The sequence below is a fragment of the Setaria italica genome, chromosome VII (genome assembly GCF_000263155.2).
Source record: "Setaria italica strain Yugu1 chromosome VII, Setaria_italica_v2.0, whole genome shotgun sequence".
Classification (NCBI taxonomy): Eukaryota; Viridiplantae; Streptophyta; class Magnoliopsida; order Poales; family Poaceae; genus Setaria; species Setaria italica.
Window position 1 is genome coordinate 31,335,918 of NC_028456.1, and position 15,992 is coordinate 31,351,909.

Sequence of the window (15,992 nt, forward strand, 5' to 3'; positions counted from 1 at the left end):
AAATCCGACCTCCATTCTCCCGCATATTTGTGCGAGCCCGACGCTTCCCCCAATCGCCCCTCGCGCGCTCATCCTTTCCCGCGCGCCAGCAGTTTCCGCTAGCAGTGGCACGGTCGATTCCGTAAGGCGAGTGGCGGCGGTGAGTTGGGCGGAGGTGCCATCCACTTTTCCCCGACTCCAAATCAGCAGCAATCAGCTCACCTTGGTTCCCAAATCGGCGCAGCTCTCCTTCCAGCGGCAGCGGCGACCCACCTCCTCACCTCCTCTGCGCCCGCCCGCCGGAGGCCTGCCTCCGCACCTCCGTTGCACCCAAGCGGCCCCCCTTGTTGCACCCTGGCAGCCACCTCCCTTCCTCCACAACATCCCTCTTCTCCGAGGCAGCACGCGCGAAAGTAGCGCGGGAGAAGCGCGCGTGCCCGCGCGGGAGTCCGCCAGCGCTGATTTTCCTGCTGCCCACGGACTTTCTCATGGTGAAAAGATAACGTGTTCCTCCTCTTGGGGTGATGGTCTGGCCGGACGTCCGTGGCCACGAGCAGCCGCACATGGGTTGCCCAGTGCTCCACGGCTGGGCATGGCATGGCACGTGGCCGCGATGGGATGGGATGGGATTCAATGGGTGGCGCTGGTGTAGTCCTCGTCCTCGTCTCATCCCCTGCTGTCCTCTGCTTGGCTTCTTCCATAAAATGGCAGAAGATGCTCGGCTCTGCTTGTCTAGCATTAGCTTCGGTTAACCTACTTTATCTTCTCTCACAGGAAGCTGGAGCGTGAGGGATTTCATGGACAGTGGCATGCCAGTGAGACCTGGGCTTGAGACAGGCAGTAATTTTTAGCCTGCTATCGTGGTTTGATCATCGGATGGGTCATACTATTGCAAGCGATCGAAGGCCTTCAGAGTGTTCAGTGTTTGAGACTGAATTGACGTCGTACCAGCAAGTGATGATGCTTTTCTGAGGGCAGGGCAATCCCAGCGCATGTAATACAGTTCAACAAATCAGCACAATCCAACCCCTGCACAGGCAGCCACAGTGTGAAAGCGCAAAAACGCTCCGGCGGGGGAAGGGGGCAGCCTAGCTCAGAGGTCGTGATGTGGCAAATGTTAAAATATTGGAAAATTTATTATTGGGGATCTGCTGTGTTATGGTATGTTTTTGAGGAAAGAAACTTTTAGTAAAACCTTCAATATATAATTTTGGAGAAAAATTTGTTAGCAGACTCTGCGAGATGCTTGACCATGACTGATACGAGGCAAAGCGCAGTTCTTATTTTTTCCCAACCACTGAAAGTTTTATACAGAAGTTCAGAAAGCGCAGGGATTAGGTGACCAGATGATTAAGGAACATAGTGATCTTGTCACCATAGTGAAACGGGGCATTTTCTTTTTTCCCCTACTTGTAGAACAATTTTGTTATCCCTTTGATGTCGACATCAGTAGAAAAAAAATTGAAAACAAAATGTTCCGGTTAAAAAGAAAGATTATTCCAAGGAGAAAAAAATATTATATTATATAGAAAAATTTGGCTCCCACCATGGGATGTCCGGATGTGCCACAAGACAGTACTAGCCTCTACAGGATTCCATGTGGTGGGTTTGGATCCATGCGAAGTAATTTGCTGATTTCAGGTTTGCACGATGAGGCGATGATGATGTAGCCGGAGAACAATTTCTCAAGGAAAGTACTTTCTTATATATGCGCGGCAAGATGACCATAGCCATGTTGCTGTCGTACATTATTTCTGCGTTCGAAACCCATTTCCTCAGGCTAGATGGCATAGTGGGTGATGTGGACGACATCCTCGGGCCTGGCCGGCGGATGCGTCTTGTTCCTCATCCGCAGCTGCTGGTACTCGCTGTACACGAACCCCCTGTATCGCGGCGCCTCGCCGATCTTGGCCGTGAACTCCGGCAGCGGCTCGATCCACTTGTCGCCGTGGATGTTGAAGAAGAACGCGAACGAGTGCCTGTGCACCGGCTTCCTCACCACCCGGTGCGTCGCGCTCTTCAACTTGTTGTTGCTCAGGACCTGTATGACGTCGGCTATGTTGACGATGATGCTGCCGTGGACGGGCTCCGCCGGGACCCAGTCGCCGTCCTTGAGGACCTCGAGGCCCCCGACGCCGTCCTGGATGACGAAGGTGATGCAGTTGCCGTCCTCGTGCGCGCTGATGCCGTTGCTCTCCTCCTCTGTCGCCGGGAAGTAGCGCAGCGCCGCCATGAAGTCGAAGCTGCGGTCGCCGTTGTAGTCCCTGAGGAACCCCGGCGGCAGGCCCATGCACTCGTTCAGGATGTCCTGGATGAGCAGCCCCAGCTCGGTGAGCTTGGCGTAACACTCCTCCAGCGCCTCACTAAATTCGTGAAGCATCCGGGAAAAATCCCTTTAGAAATTCTGATGACGAACAGTTTTATTTAGGCGTCCAGATTTGCATTTCGACTGACCTGAATCCGGCTGGCTCGGCGGGGTACTCGTTGAACCCAAGCTTGGGATCAAACAACAGCACGTACTCGTTCTTGTCGGCCGAGTGCGCCGGCTGCCGCGCGTAACCGGCCGGGAGGGGAGCCTCGGACCCCTCGGCCGGCCGGGCCTTGGCCTTCTCCTCGTCCGGCAGCGCGAAGAACGCGGCCGACAGCTCGAGCGCGCGCGCCATGAGCTCCGCCGACACGCCGTGGTTGACGGCGCGGAAGAAGCCGTGCGTCTGGCAAGCCTCGCGCACGGCCTCGGTGGCGCGGGCGACGCCGCCGCCGTCGGCTTCGGTGAAAAAAGGCGCCAGATCCACCACGGGGAGCGAGCCGCTGGCCGACATGGTCCGTCGCCTCTGGTTGAACGATTGAGAGTTGAGACGCCACAACACGCGTTACGCGTACATGTGCCAACTGTTCACTGGCTTCGCTAGCAACAAGACAATGAGCCATGAAGCAGAAAAAAGGAGGCGACAACAAGACGTCGGTGGACGGTGGGTGCGTCATGGATCATTTGGAAGCGTGCGACTTTTGATAAGGACTGTTAACAATTAACATGAGATGATCACTGGGGGCGGTGGACGTTGTTCTTTGAAAATTAATGCATACACGTATCCAAAGCAACGACAGTTCAACTCGTTCGTTCTGGTGCCGCTCGTTCAGGAAAAGAAAAATGCAACTCGCCAATGCTGATTTCCTAGAGAGATTAACTGACTGCGTGCATGAAACGTTTGTTGTCCAGCCATGCGCAAGGGAGATGCATGCAGGATGCAGCTCGTGGCTAAAATGGACTTATTTTCGTAAGTGTTTTGATAATGGACACTACAAGACCGGTAGTTTTACCCAACAGTGCCTTTGCATAACTGGCCAACAGTGATAGTACATTTGATTCACTAGCTACTGGAACTGTGGGTGATGAGTTTGTGAGGGATTACACTGTAGGCAATTGCAAAAACTGTAGGGAACAAACCCTGTCAGCCACTTAGAAAAATAATACTAATAGAGCTAACAACTATCGACCACTTCAAAAAACAAAAAACTGTCGGGAAAGATGTAGATTCTTGTAGTGGGAGTTTAAATTCCCTTGGCTGCATCTGTATGTCGATATTAGAGGATACGGAATTGAAATAGGTTCAATATCAAATCAGCCATGATATTGAAATGTGATGCGATTCAAATTCTGTTGTTTGGATGTAATTGGATTGGCTTTTGGAATCATAGGAAGCAGTCCAATTCAATACATGTTTGGATGTACAAAAGCATGAAATTGGTATTTGCTCTGCCCTCTTCCACCATGCCCGATGACCATTGCTCCAAGTGCATGAGGTTCTCCTCCGGCCTGCCACCCACCTCATCACCATGCCGGTGGCACCCGTTGACGAGATCCAGCTTGTGAAGCAGCATGGAGAGAAGAGCGACACGACCTAAATAGCTAAGCTCCATAGCCCAATGCCTTAAATCCGCCTCCCATGGAGCAAAGGGGAAGCCACACCACGAAGACAGAGGCTTCCATGGCCACCACCACCAAGAATCGCCACCTATGGAGATGGATGAGGAGAATGGCGGTGCCCCTATCGGATCCGCGCAAGGAAGAAGAGAAGGGCCGGTGACGCGAAAGAAGAGAGAGGGCCGGCGGCAAGGAAGAAGAGAAGGGCGGTCATGGCAAGGAAGAAGAGAGGAACGTGAGGGACGAAGAAGGGAAGAGGGCGAAGTACATGTGGCCATGGAGGGAGACACGACGACGACAACGGCTGCGTTGGGAGAGCGAAGGAGACACGGGCTTCTTTTTTCAAAGGGAAGGCGAATTCAACATAAAATGGAGGGGCGGGGCTCGGTATTGAGGTGAGGGGCCGTAGGTGCGGTGAATACCTGTTGGCATTGAGCTTGATTTTCAATTCCGTATTCCAAACCATCAAAACAACAGGTATTAGAGTTAGCCAATACCAATTTCCAATTCCAAAGCTGAATATTTACACCAAAACAAGTTTCGTGAATTCGGTGGATGTTAGTTGTTTACCCTGGATGCAAAATACCGAGTGCTATATCATTTTTTTTTGAAAGCGAGTGCTATATCATTTTAAGTGTATATTAACGTTGAGATGAAAAGTGATTAATGCACTTGCACACACTAGTGGGCCTCAAGCATCATCGACTTCGATTCAGAGACAAAAAGGCGCTATCAGGCAGCCCATCCAGCCCAAGCGTCAACGTGCGCCGCCAGCCGCGCCAAGGGGGCCCCGCCCCCGCGTCGTTCACGGTCGGAGTAACCGAAGAAGACTGGGAGAGGCCTCGTTGACCGTCTCTCGCCTCGCCTTCATCCCTCCCCCGCTCCCCGCCCCGTGCTTTTTCCCCTCTCGTCCGCTCGCGGCCCCAACCCCGGACTTCCAGCGGCGCACCGCCCGCGAGCTGGGCGCCAACACCTCCCTCTATAAGCTCGAATCCGCACGCCGACGCTGCTGCCGCCGCCGCCGCCCAGGTAAGCGGCCAACCCTCTCGATTCCTCAAAATACCTTTTCGGATCCCTTTCACCGCGCGTAGTTTGTCTTGAAACCGTCCTTTCGATTCCGGGAGCTATGATCCGTGCCCTCTCGATAAACAAGTAGATCTAGATTAGCCTGCGAGGAAGGCGATTCCGGCAGTTCACCTGCTACCGCTGTTGCTAGTCTCGGGGAAACGGAGGCGTGGCCCTGTGCCGTCTATTGGTGGGGCACCCCAAATTGTGGAAGTGGAACAGTGGCGAGTCCCCTGGAGTCCTGTACTGCTGGTGCGGAGCTTATCCTTAGCTTTACTGTCTCTTTCTTACAGCTGGCTGCTTCAGAGTTCTATTTTTGGGGTCTTATGCATGATGGCAGCGTTTCCTGAACTAACTAGTCTGCCTGTATGATGCCTGATTGCCATTTCTGTATGCCTATGCTTTGTTTCTGTGGTGATATGCTGCTTTTGTGTGTATTGATTAAGCCTACTGGTCAATTGGATCAGGGCATTTCTGGCGTGCAGGGTGGCTTCTTGGAACATCAGATAAGAGTGGAAATCATATAGGTTCCTTGCATAATGGTTTGATCGACAGTTTGGGGCTCCTTAAAGCTGTAGATGCTGACTGGTGCCCTTCGCATTAGCTTGGCACCTACTTTGAGATAGAGGTATGCTGCTCTACACCTCTACCTGTGCAACATAATCAAATGTTCTTTGCTATTAATTTTAACCATCCATGTAGTTCCAAAATCCATTGAACCCCTATGTTACGTGCTTTTTGAATGCTTGACTTTGGATCTGTGTCTCTAGTTTTAGTAGGATCATGGGATGAATTAGGATGGAAAGACGCTTGTTGTTTCATTTTCATTTAGCTTGTATCAATATGGTGAGCCTTGTTTATAAACAAGAACACTGGAATGCGTATGATGGAAATGTGAGTTCCACACATGTGTTTTTCATCGCAATACATCACTATTGGTTGTGTAAGGAGTAGGATCTCTTTTGATCAGAAATCTAGGTGCTTCCATTCATTTGAGCATAAAGGTACTCCAAGTGTGTCAGATGTATATATATTTTTTAATCTTGTGCCCTTTGACCTGTGGTAGATGGTGGTACACAACCTGTTAATATGAATGTTTGGTGTTAAGTACAAGCATATTGCTCATACTGCCTGGTTCGGTAATTTAAAAAATGCTTTAGTTTAGAATATATATTCCATGCATTTTGCCATTAAGTGATCCTTGAAATTGCCTTAGGATTTCTATCTCATATACTTTAATCTTCCGCTCCAAGTTAAAAGCTAAATAGAACAGAAAAATGCCACTGTCATTATCTTATGAATTGTGAAAGGAACACTATTTTTTTTTAACATAATACCTCTTGGCAATGCATAATCAAACTATCCCGTGGTTTCGTATCTAAAAGGTTATATCTATTATTTGTACGCCAGTTGATTTTTTTAACATTATTATATCCACTCTACTTCACTCTACCAGTGTGTTAGAGTTACTATCTCAGTTCCTTGATTTGTACTTCATAGAATTCCGTCCCTTCTGTATGTGCAACTAACTGTTTCATTGATCGTATTAAGGTGAATGCCACTGCATATTCCGTTGTACTTCGAACTTTGGTAAGAATGTTTGACGGTGCTCAGAAAGCTCAATACATGGATGGACACAGGGAAAGGTTCATTAGGTTGGTCTATTTATCCTAAGGATATTTCTACAATGCTTGCACATCTATTTCAATACGCTCTGGCCTATCCGCACTTTGCATTCAGCATTGTCCTATTCCTTTGTATAATGAAAATCCTATTGCTGAAACAGTTTATATTTCTGTACATTTCATGTCAGCAGCAATATTCATGAGTTGTTTTTCCCATGGTTTACTCACTATTTTATAGGCAAAAGCTGTAAGAATGAAAGAAATTACTCTTGAACTCCAACAAGTACAAAATTGTCCACTGTTTTAGTTTCGTGGTACCCTAGAAACCTGGCATTTGTTGTAGCACTCTTGTTAATTTAAACAGGTCTTTGCCTCTTTAGTGCTAATAATTTTGGTATGATATGTAGAAGTTGCCTTATGTGAGTTTAAAACTAAATGTTCCTTTCAAGTATTATAAACTTGAATTTTTCTGTTGCAAACAATCTATATGTTCTTTGTGTTTTTTTCTTTGCAATTAAGACCTTTGTATTCAATATTTGAATTTGAGTTGTATGACCATGGTTTTTTAGGCTGGAGGAGTCAAGCCCGAGGTCATCTGTACCTTCTGAAGTGGGAGGTGGAAGTGCCTTGAGGTTCAGCATGCCTGGGTTTGGCTATGGTTCATTTAATGCACTAAGATCTTTCTTGTCAGGTGTCAGAAAGGGCTCTGGAAGACTCAAGTCACTTAGACAATCGCTTACATCTGGTGCTCCTAAGACCGCATTTGCGGAAGATCTTAAATCATTTAAGAAGACTATATTTGATCCCCAGGACAAACTTCTTTTTCGGATGAATTGGGTTTTTTTCTCGTCCTGTATTATTGCTGTTGCGGTGGATCCACTTTTCTTCTTCCTACCCATCATCAACATCACCAAAGATGGCAAACCAACCTGCATTGGTATAGATAAAACATTGGCAGTGGCATCAACAATAATACGGACAGTTATTGATTCTATCTATTTTATACGCATAATTCTTCAATTCCGCACTGCTTATGTTGCTCCATCTTCTCGAGTATTTGGAACTGGTGAGCTTGTGATTGATCCAGTGCCAATTGCTATGCGGTACATTAAAAGTTACTTCATAATGGACTTATTTGCGTTGCTACCACTTCCACAGGTACAACCCTTCATTCTTTGTGTCAAACAATGTGCTATTAATTGTTCAATGGATGTATAGTAGGGTGTTTTCATTTGTTTGCTGGTTCAATTTAGTTACCTTAGAAATAAATATTGTTAGATTATTACAGATTTTTACCACCCAAGATGACAGATATATCCTTTTCAATTCTACCCTGCAGTTTCTTAGTTAGGCGGCCTGCCATTTTGCTATGGCGGTTCAGGTCCTCCTGAAATAAATTAAATTCTTATATTCTGGAGATAGGCAGGATCATAATCTTCTATATATGAATGGGAATCTAGCAAACCCTGTCCTTACAGTTAACACTACTCCTATCTATTTCAACCATAATCGCCATGATCCAATCATCCAAATGTGGACGCCAAATGAACACTTTACTAGAACTGAACAAATCAAGTTTTGATCTCCTTAGTTTCCATTGCTCTTTGACAACAAAGAACATTGCATATCTGTGCACCTTTATATTAAATAATATCACTTCACTAACACACAACAAGCATTTATTACTAGCATAAAGCCATTCATATTCTGAAATATGCATGTTTTAAGCATTTCACCAGTTTACTTGTAACTATCTTGTTGGTCATTTGCAGATTGTTGTTTGGAGATATCTCCACATTTCAGATGGTCCAGATGTACTGACTACAAAAAATGCATTGGTGTGGGTTGTCTTGGTCCAATATATTCCAAGGTTGTTACGGATTTTCCCTGTGACTACAGATCTGAAAAGGACAGCTGGTGTTTTTATTGAAACTGCTTGGGCTGGTGCTGCTTACTATCTTCTATGGTTTATGCTGGCTGGTCATGTAAGTGTTTCCCTGTGCTATGCATTACCGCATATTGTTCTATTGTTTGTTACTCATCAGAAGCTTGCAGCATTAATGGCGTTGATCTTGTGAGATCTTACCTGAGATCCTCAAACTGATAACTTTTTAATCTTTATAAAACGTGTTTGTGTTATATAATCCAACGTAAACTGTTTAAACTCTTCACCCATCATGTTAGTTTTCTAGAGGTAAAATGAATATTAAGCATGCATTTTAGGCATCATCAGCATCTTCATGTATTTAATTTTTGAACTTCTACTTGAAGGTTTTCCTTTGTTGACCTTTGATGATATTCTTTCCACCTATCATTGTTGTCTGCATCATGTAAAAGGAATACTCACTGCCAGCAGTGTCCATCGAGGTTGTCTCCCGTTAGTTTCTGTCGGCAATCGTATTTCCGACAACTCATGCTGATGTTATCTTCTGCAGAAAGAGAATTCATTTGTCAGCATTATTTGTTGACCATAATTTTCCTTAGGTGTCTACATATTCCCTTATTAGTTATATATGTGTTTTTTTGTTTGTTGCAGAATGTCGGTACTTTGTGGTACTTTTTAACCATTGAGCGTGAAGATGACTGCTGGCATTCATACTGTCATCTCAAGGATGGATGTGATAGCAACTACTTGTATTGCAGTGCTAATCATAATGGCAACTATGGCAGTTGGTTTAGTAGTACCCAAGTATTCAACCAGTGTAATGGTACTGTTAATAATCCTTTCAACTTTGGCATCTATCAGCAAGCACTGGTGTCTGGAATACTTGGTCCAGGAAACTTTATCTCAAAGTTATGCTATTGCTTCTGGTGGGGATTGCAAAATCTAAGGTACTCCCTAGTCACTGTTGTTTGAGAGATTCTCATGATGCAGAATTTAAATGTGTTCGGATAATTCTGAAGCTCAGCGATGTCCAGAAAATGACTGCAGTTTGGTAGTAATACAAGTGGCTTTTCATTTGTTCCTAAGTGCATGCTAAATTCTGCTCACCCGTTTCTGAAAAAAATCTATATAGGTAACACCACTGTGTTCTATGCGACATTTTTCTTAAACCAGTATAGACTATTTTGTGCAGCTTCAAAGCGCATAAAGGTGATTTTGGTTCTATTTAGAAGATATTAGGAACCGCATGGGTTGGAGCCAAATTGCTGACGACATCTGTAGATATACGTTTGAACATCTGAATCGAACTATTAGTATAATTTGGTTTTCTAACTAAAATTTGCCCAATATGAGATGTATATGTAATGCTGGGCATTATAATCGTCGAGCTAATTTTAGTAATAAAAATACACTGATGCGCTGTCCTGGCAACCTACTGCATTTCAAGCTGTCCTCTGTTCTATCTGTTGGCTAATCCTGTGCAGGATGTCTGGTTCACAAAAACCAAAGTAACCAGCTGGTTCCTTGTTTTCCTCATTTGTAGTGGGACCTACCGTAATAGCTGGAACACTGGTGTTTGTATTGTCTGTGTCAAGACAGAATGGTAGTATTAACGCTTATGAAAGATGAAGCGAACAAAAGATGAATAGGCAATCCATGAGAGAATGAGAAACTGATCAGTTTGCACCTCCCCTGCTTACTTGCTTAGGTCGAGATCTTGGCATCTAGGTCCTATCCGTGGATTGGAAGTTTGTGCTTCATTTTGCTGAAATGTGAATTCTAGTTAGCCATTATGCCTGCTATCCTAATTTCCATTTCCATTTAACAGTACACTTGGTCAAGGGCTTGTGACAAGCACATACCCTGGAGAAGTGCTATTCTCTATTGCAATATGTGTTCTTGGATTAATTCTTTTTGCTCTCCTCATTGGTAACATGCAGGTAGAGTGATTTTTCCCCGTTTATTCTGTTGAGCCTTTCCTCTTTATTTGCTTGATTATGAGTTGAAATTCTACAGAGTTACCTACAATCAGTTGCTATACGCCTTGAAGAGATGAGAGTTAAGAAACGTGATGCTGAGCAGTGGATGCATCACCGTTCACTGCCACCAGAGATCAGACACCGAGTGAGGCGGTATGAACGTTATCGGTGGTTGGAAACCAGGGGAGTAGATGAAGAAAGTTTGGTTCAAACTCTTCCAAAAGATCTCAGGAGGGATATCAAACGTCATCTCTGTTTGGGATTAGTGAAAAGGGTCAGTTATTGCTGCTGAACCTATCGTTTTCTGCTTTCTTCAGGTTTTTTCCTTTTATTTCTGTTTTCATTTTTTATATTTGCTGCTGATAGGTACATTTGTTTGAGAATTTGGATGAACGATTGTTGGATGCAATATGTGAGCGGTTAAGACCTGCCTTGTACACAGAAAATGAATACATTTTGAGAGAAGGTGATCCAGTGGATGAGATGCATTTTATTCTCCATGGTTGTTTGGAGAGTGTAACCACTGATGGTGGACGAAGTGGATTCTTTAACAAGGTCCAGCTAAAGGAAGGCTCTTTCTGTGGTGATGAGTTACTCACCTGGGCATTGGACCCCAAGTCGGGCGCTAATTTCCCAGCTTCCAGCAGGACCGTCAAGGCACTCACTGAGGTTGAGGCATTTGCCTTGTGCGCCGAGGAGCTGAAATTCGTGGCCAGTCAGTTCAGGAGGCTGCACAGTAGGCAAGTTCAGCACACATTCAGATTCTATTCCCAGCAATGGAGGACTTGGGGGGCCTGTTTCATTCAAGCGGCATGGCGCCGCTATTACAAAAGGAAGATGGCGGAGCAGCGACGCAAGGAAGAAGAGGCAGCAAGCCGGCCAAGTAGCAGCCACCCTAGCCTCGGGGCGACTATCTACGCTTCTCGTTTCGCGGCTAACGCGATGCGAGGGGTTCACAGATTAAGAAGCAAGGCTGTCCCCGCAATTGTCAGGCTACCAAAGCCCCCAGAACCAGATTTTGGTGTCGACGATGCTGACTAATGAAGCAATCACACTGAACTCGGTCGTAATTGTACTCTATGGTGTCTATAGATTGTGTACAAAATTTTAAACACAGAACATAACGGAGGACCATATCTTGTTTGACCTCTAGAGAAATGCAAATGTATAATTTTTGACTTACTGGAACCCCAACGTTGCCAGCTATAGCCAGTTATCATCTGTGTCAAGTGATCTCATCTTTTGCTTTCCTTCCATGTGAACAGGGGGTGTTTGGATTCTGGAGCTAAAGTTTAGTCCATGTCACATCGGATATTCGGATGCTAATTAGGAGGACTAAACATGAGCTAATTACAAAACTAACTGCAGAATCCCTAGACTAAATCGTGAGATGAATCTATTAAGCCTAATTAATCCATTATTAGCGAATGTTTACTGTAGCATCATATTGTCAAATCATGGACTACTTAGACTTAATAGATTCGTCTCGCGATTTAGCCTAGAGGTTGTGAAATTAGTTTTGTGATTAACCTATATTTAATACTTCTAATTAGTATCAAACATTCGATGTGACAGGGGCTTTTAGCCCACCCTCTAAGCAAAATTCGTACTCGCATCGGGTTGGTCTCAAAATTGGTGTACTCCACAGGATCTAACGCGGGCAAGCAGTTTGGGCCCAAAAGGACTGCCACTGACATCTCTGCCATCGTGGGTAGTGGCCACATCCCGCTTGTGAGATGCTGCCCTTCCTCGTCCGCCGCCGCCGACGCCTCGCCCTTCCCTTCTCCACCCTACACCCGCCCGCTCCCGCCGCCGCCTCCACGCCGCCCTCCTCTCTCGATGCCACGGCGGTGCTCGAGACGCTGTCCCTCTACGTTAACGACTGGCGCCGCGCGCTCGACTTCTTCCACTGGTCCGCCTCCCCCGCCGGCGCCAACCTGCCCCCGACCGCCGCCACCCTCGCCCGCGCCGTCGACATCCTCGGCAAGCACTTCGAGTTTCCGCTCGCTACCTCCCTCCTCCTCTCCCACCACGACCCCGCGCGGGGGGACCCCGCTTTCCTCCGCCCCGCGCTCCGCGCCCTCCTCAATCGCCTCGCCGCCGCAAATCTCGTCGACGACGCCGTCAGCGCGTTCAACTCCACCGCCGCCTCCATCGGCCTCCGCGATGAGGCCTCCTTTCACCTCCTCATCGACGCGCTCTGCGACAACCGCCGCGTCGACGAGGCCGATCACCTGTGCTTCGGCAAGGACCCGCCGCCGTTCCCGCTGCGCACGAAGACCCACAACCTGCTCCTCCGCGGGTGGGCTAAGACCCGCGCCTGGGCGCGCCTCCGCCAGCTGTGGTTCGACATGGACCGCCGAGGCGTTGCCAAGGATCTTCACTCCTACTCGATATACATGGATGCCCTTTCTAAGTCAGGCAAGCCGTGGAAGGCCTTCAAAATTTTCAAGGAGATGAAGCAGAGAGGCGTTCCAATTGATGTCGTTGCATACAATACGGCGATCCATGCGGTTGGGTTCGCGGAGAGCGTCGATTCTGCTGTAAGGTTGTACAGACAGATGGTTGATGCTGGTTGCAAGCCGAATACTGCCACTTTCAATGCAATTGTCAAGTTATTCTGCAAGGAGGGGAGGTTCAAGGAAGGGTATGCGTTTGTTCAGCAGATGCACAAGGCTGGGTGCGAACCCAATGTGCTCACATACCATTGCTTTTTCCAGTACTTGAGCCGTCCACAGGAGGTCCTCAGACTGTTTGAGAAAATGCTTGAGAGGGGTTGCCAGCCAAGGATGGACACATATGTCATGCTCATAAAGAGGTTTGGGCGATGGGGTTTCCTTCGACCAGTGTTCATTGTGTGGAAGGCAATGGAAGAGCAGGGTCTTAGCCCGGATGCATTTGCATACAATGCGCTTATTGATGCATTACTGGAAAAAGGTATGGTAGATTTGGCTAGGAAGTATGATGAGGAAATGCTTGCGAAGGGACTCTCACCCAAGCCAAGGAAAGAGCTGGGGACTAAGTTGCCAGAAGCCGAGTCTGACAGTGATAATGTACTGAACGGTGTGCTTTGATTTCTGAGAGCTAGAAAGGGACAGCTCTTTGTTATCATTTGACCACTGGAGCTGATTAAAACAATGGTGTGATCATGCTCATGTTCCCAAACATATGTTGCTTTGCATTGAAGGAGATGTAATGTGATTTCATGGACTTTTCTTGAATTAATAGGATGGATCATATTGCATTTCTGTCAGTTATAATGTGGTTGTTCCCTGGGACATATGTGAAATAGCAGGGGGTCTATGGATTGCTGGAAAAAAAGGATTATGAGATGCTCAAGGGGCTCCCATCCATGTTGACATGAGTGAACTGAAGGACTAAGAAGACCCAGCAACGAACTACAGCTCAGGGAGTTTGTAAAACGATGGTCTATGCCCATACTGGTTCAACTTACTGAACAGCTAGTATCAAAAAAAAAAACTTACTGAACAGCCTGACAGTGTATCATGGAACAGGGATGCTGCACACTTTTATTCAGCCAAGTCAGCATATCATTTGCCAATTGGGATAAAAAATGGAAAGAAGTTCAGATCAAATGCAAATTCTTCACTTGGTTGCTCCTTTGGTACAACATTTTCACAGTGCACAAACTGCTAACTCAACTTGCCAGCTTTGTTATCACAGTTAATCGTCAACTCTAACTCTTCAAAACATATTGGCAGCTTATTCAGGGATGGTTTCTGCCCGTAATTCCTTGGTAAATATAAGAAACTGGTGGCACAGGCATGTCGAAGGAAGTACATCCAGGCCCATGAGGAGAAATCCAGACAATATATGTTTTGGAATATTTGAAAAGAAGAAATTGGCGAACATTTTTTAGACAAATAAGCTTGGATTTCATGGAGGTGGTCCGGATCATTAAACAGAACATTGGCATGCGAGGTATTGTGCTGTCAATAGCACAGTAGGAGAGAGAGGAATTGCTGTTGGGAGTCTGCATTGCTGACTTTGCTCAGTGTTGTCGGAAGCTGTCCAGTAGTTTTTCATGTTTCATGGAGGAATTGTTGGTGGATCTGAAGCTGTCCAGTAGTTTTTCTGCTGTAACATCGGATCAACTAAGCACTTTCTGATCTGACTGATCTTTGATAATATGATTTTTACATGCTACTAGCCTTAGTGTCAATGACAAACAAAGCCACAGTGATCGTCATTATTTAAATTGTAGGAATGACCTGGAAACTGTATGGAGCGTCTCCCGATCATGAAATTGCTGTCGAATCAACACAACCTATTATAGACCTGACCGGTTGTTTTTGTGCAGCACCCTTCATCTAATATTGCAGGTCGATCAGCTGAAAGTTGTAAGGAGGATGCTACAGAGATGACAAAATTTGCATGATCATGTTTCATGGAGGAATTGTTGGTGGATCTGAAGCTGCTTGCAGTGTTACTTTGGCCTGTATCCTTTTCTTTCTTAGTTTCTTCTGCTGCAAAATCCTGCACGGCGAGATATACATCGTTACAAGCCTGCAGCGTTCGTTCAGCCTGTAGCCTCTTCTTTCTTTTGCTGGAATCTTTAACATGGTAGCTGAATTGTCCAGTTTTTAGCTGATGAAATTCCTGTGCGTTGGATTAAGCCATCACCAGCAGTCTTGTGACAAAAGTGTTCTTCTGTAGGCACCATGCCTTTCAACTGTGATGTACGACTAGCTGTACATGTCCTTGGTTTCTAGCATAGTAGCCACCGGTACATGTCCAATCCAAAACTGAACCGAACTGTTCGTCAATTCGCCAACATCATGTTGGACGGATCTCTGCGATACGGATGGACTCGTAGCCTGGAGCTGCTCTGTGGTGTCGACAGACGTTCGACCGGCGTACACTCGTTGGTCCATGCATCCCCCCCGTGCTGCTTGATGCTCATCCACCAAACGGTCGACAGCCTCACCAGAACGGCAGCGGCTGCCTCCCTGCCGTCTCCGGCCACGGGCACGTAGGCACGGCCTGCTCCCGGTAGGCTCTACAGGGCGCTCATGGGTGTGTCTGCAGGCGCGCGTACCGGGAGCTACCGCATTGTCTCCTTGGGGCCTAACGACTTGCCTGAGATCGAGACGGGTCGCGTACGTTACGTACGCGCGCAGGTGATGAGCTCCGGCTAGCGTATCGATCGGTCGCCGATCACAGCCGCTGCAGCTAGCACACCTTGGGGGGTCCGGGCGGCGTGGCTGGAGCCGTCCGTGCCGTCCGTATCGGCAGGTCGGGACGACGCGGGACCATCCGGCCGGGAGGGCAACGCAGTAATGGCGCCGTGCCGACGGCCTGGGACATGTCGACGACACGGGATCCCCGCGGGGTCACTCGCGACCACGGCGCGTGCGCGCAGGCAGCGACGCTCGATCGCGCTCGCGGCCGTGCGGTAACGACGACGTTGTCCATCCCCGGACGACAGGGCGGCGTGCGCAGGCGCGCGGGCAGCCGTTGGTAGGGTGGGGTAGAGTCCGCGTCACCGCGTGGTGTGGCGCCGTGGAAAACGAACG

General features: G+C 47.2%; 3 protein-coding genes across 4 annotated transcripts; 2 read left to right on the forward strand and 1 right to left on the reverse strand.

The window, feature by feature from the left end:
• Nucleotides 1-1,646: 1,646 nt before the first annotated feature.
• LOC101760895 (gibberellin 20 oxidase 2) lies at nucleotides 1,647-2,883 on the reverse strand. The gene is made up of 2 exons (XM_004976951.4): nucleotides 2,434-2,883; nucleotides 1,647-2,342 (listed from the first exon to the last, which is right to left on the reverse strand). The coding sequence occupies exons 1-2, from the start codon at nucleotides 2,796-2,798 to the stop codon at nucleotides 1,760-1,762; spliced, it is 948 nt and encodes a 315-aa protein (XP_004977008.1). The 5' UTR covers nucleotides 2,799-2,883; the 3' UTR covers nucleotides 1,647-1,759.
• A 1,870-nt stretch (nucleotides 2,884-4,753) lies between these two features.
• On the forward strand, nucleotides 4,754-11,691 carry LOC101761299 (probable cyclic nucleotide-gated ion channel 6). Of its 2 annotated transcripts, none has more exons than XM_004976953.3 (9): nucleotides 4,754-4,930; nucleotides 5,434-5,594; nucleotides 6,518-6,621; nucleotides 7,161-7,749; nucleotides 8,364-8,576; nucleotides 9,128-9,423; nucleotides 10,305-10,416; nucleotides 10,493-10,729; nucleotides 10,822-11,691. In XM_004976953.3, the coding sequence occupies exons 3-9, from the start codon at nucleotides 6,563-6,565 to the stop codon at nucleotides 11,494-11,496; spliced, it is 2,181 nt and encodes a 726-aa protein (XP_004977010.1). In that variant the 5' UTR covers nucleotides 4,754-4,930; nucleotides 5,434-5,594; nucleotides 6,518-6,562; the 3' UTR covers nucleotides 11,497-11,691. The 2 variants fall into 2 exon arrangements, with proteins under 2 accessions (XP_004977010.1, XP_004977009.1); XM_004976952.2 differs by lacking the exon at nucleotides 4,754-4,930 and adding an exon at nucleotides 5,118-5,218.
• A 445-nt stretch (nucleotides 11,692-12,136) lies between these two features.
• On the forward strand, nucleotides 12,137-15,095 carry LOC101761966 (pentatricopeptide repeat-containing protein At1g80550, mitochondrial). The gene has a single exon (XM_004976954.4). The coding sequence runs from the start codon at nucleotides 12,192-12,194 to the stop codon at nucleotides 13,527-13,529; it is 1,338 nt and encodes a 445-aa protein (XP_004977011.1). The 5' UTR covers nucleotides 12,137-12,191; the 3' UTR covers nucleotides 13,530-15,095.
• The last annotated feature ends 897 nt before the right edge of the window (nucleotides 15,096-15,992 follow it).

Bases quoted from the DNA above. Each gene is read 5' to 3' on its own strand.
- LOC101761299 (XM_004976953.3), top strand. From the start codon at position 6,563: ATGTTTGACGGTGCTCAGAAAGCTCAATACATGGATGGACACAGGGAA. The intron at 6,622-7,160 runs GTTGGTCTATTT...ATGGTTTTTTAG, and splicing joins CACAGGGAAAGGTTCATTAG to GCTGGAGGAGTCAAGCCCGA. The intron at 7,750-8,363 runs GTACAACCCTTC...GGTCATTTGCAG, and splicing joins CGTTGCTACCACTTCCACAG to ATTGTTGTTTGGAGATATCT.
- LOC101760895 (XM_004976951.4), bottom strand. From the start codon at position 2,798: ATGTCGGCCAGCGGCTCGCTCCCCGTGGTGGATCTGGCGCCTTTTTTC. The intron at 2,343-2,433 runs GTCAGTCGAAAT...TCACGAATTTAG, and splicing joins GCCGAGCCAGCCGGATTCAG to TGAGGCGCTGGAGGAGTGTT.
- LOC101761966 (XM_004976954.4), top strand. From the start codon at position 12,192: ATGCTGCCCTTCCTCGTCCGCCGCCGCCGACGCCTCGCCCTTCCCTTC.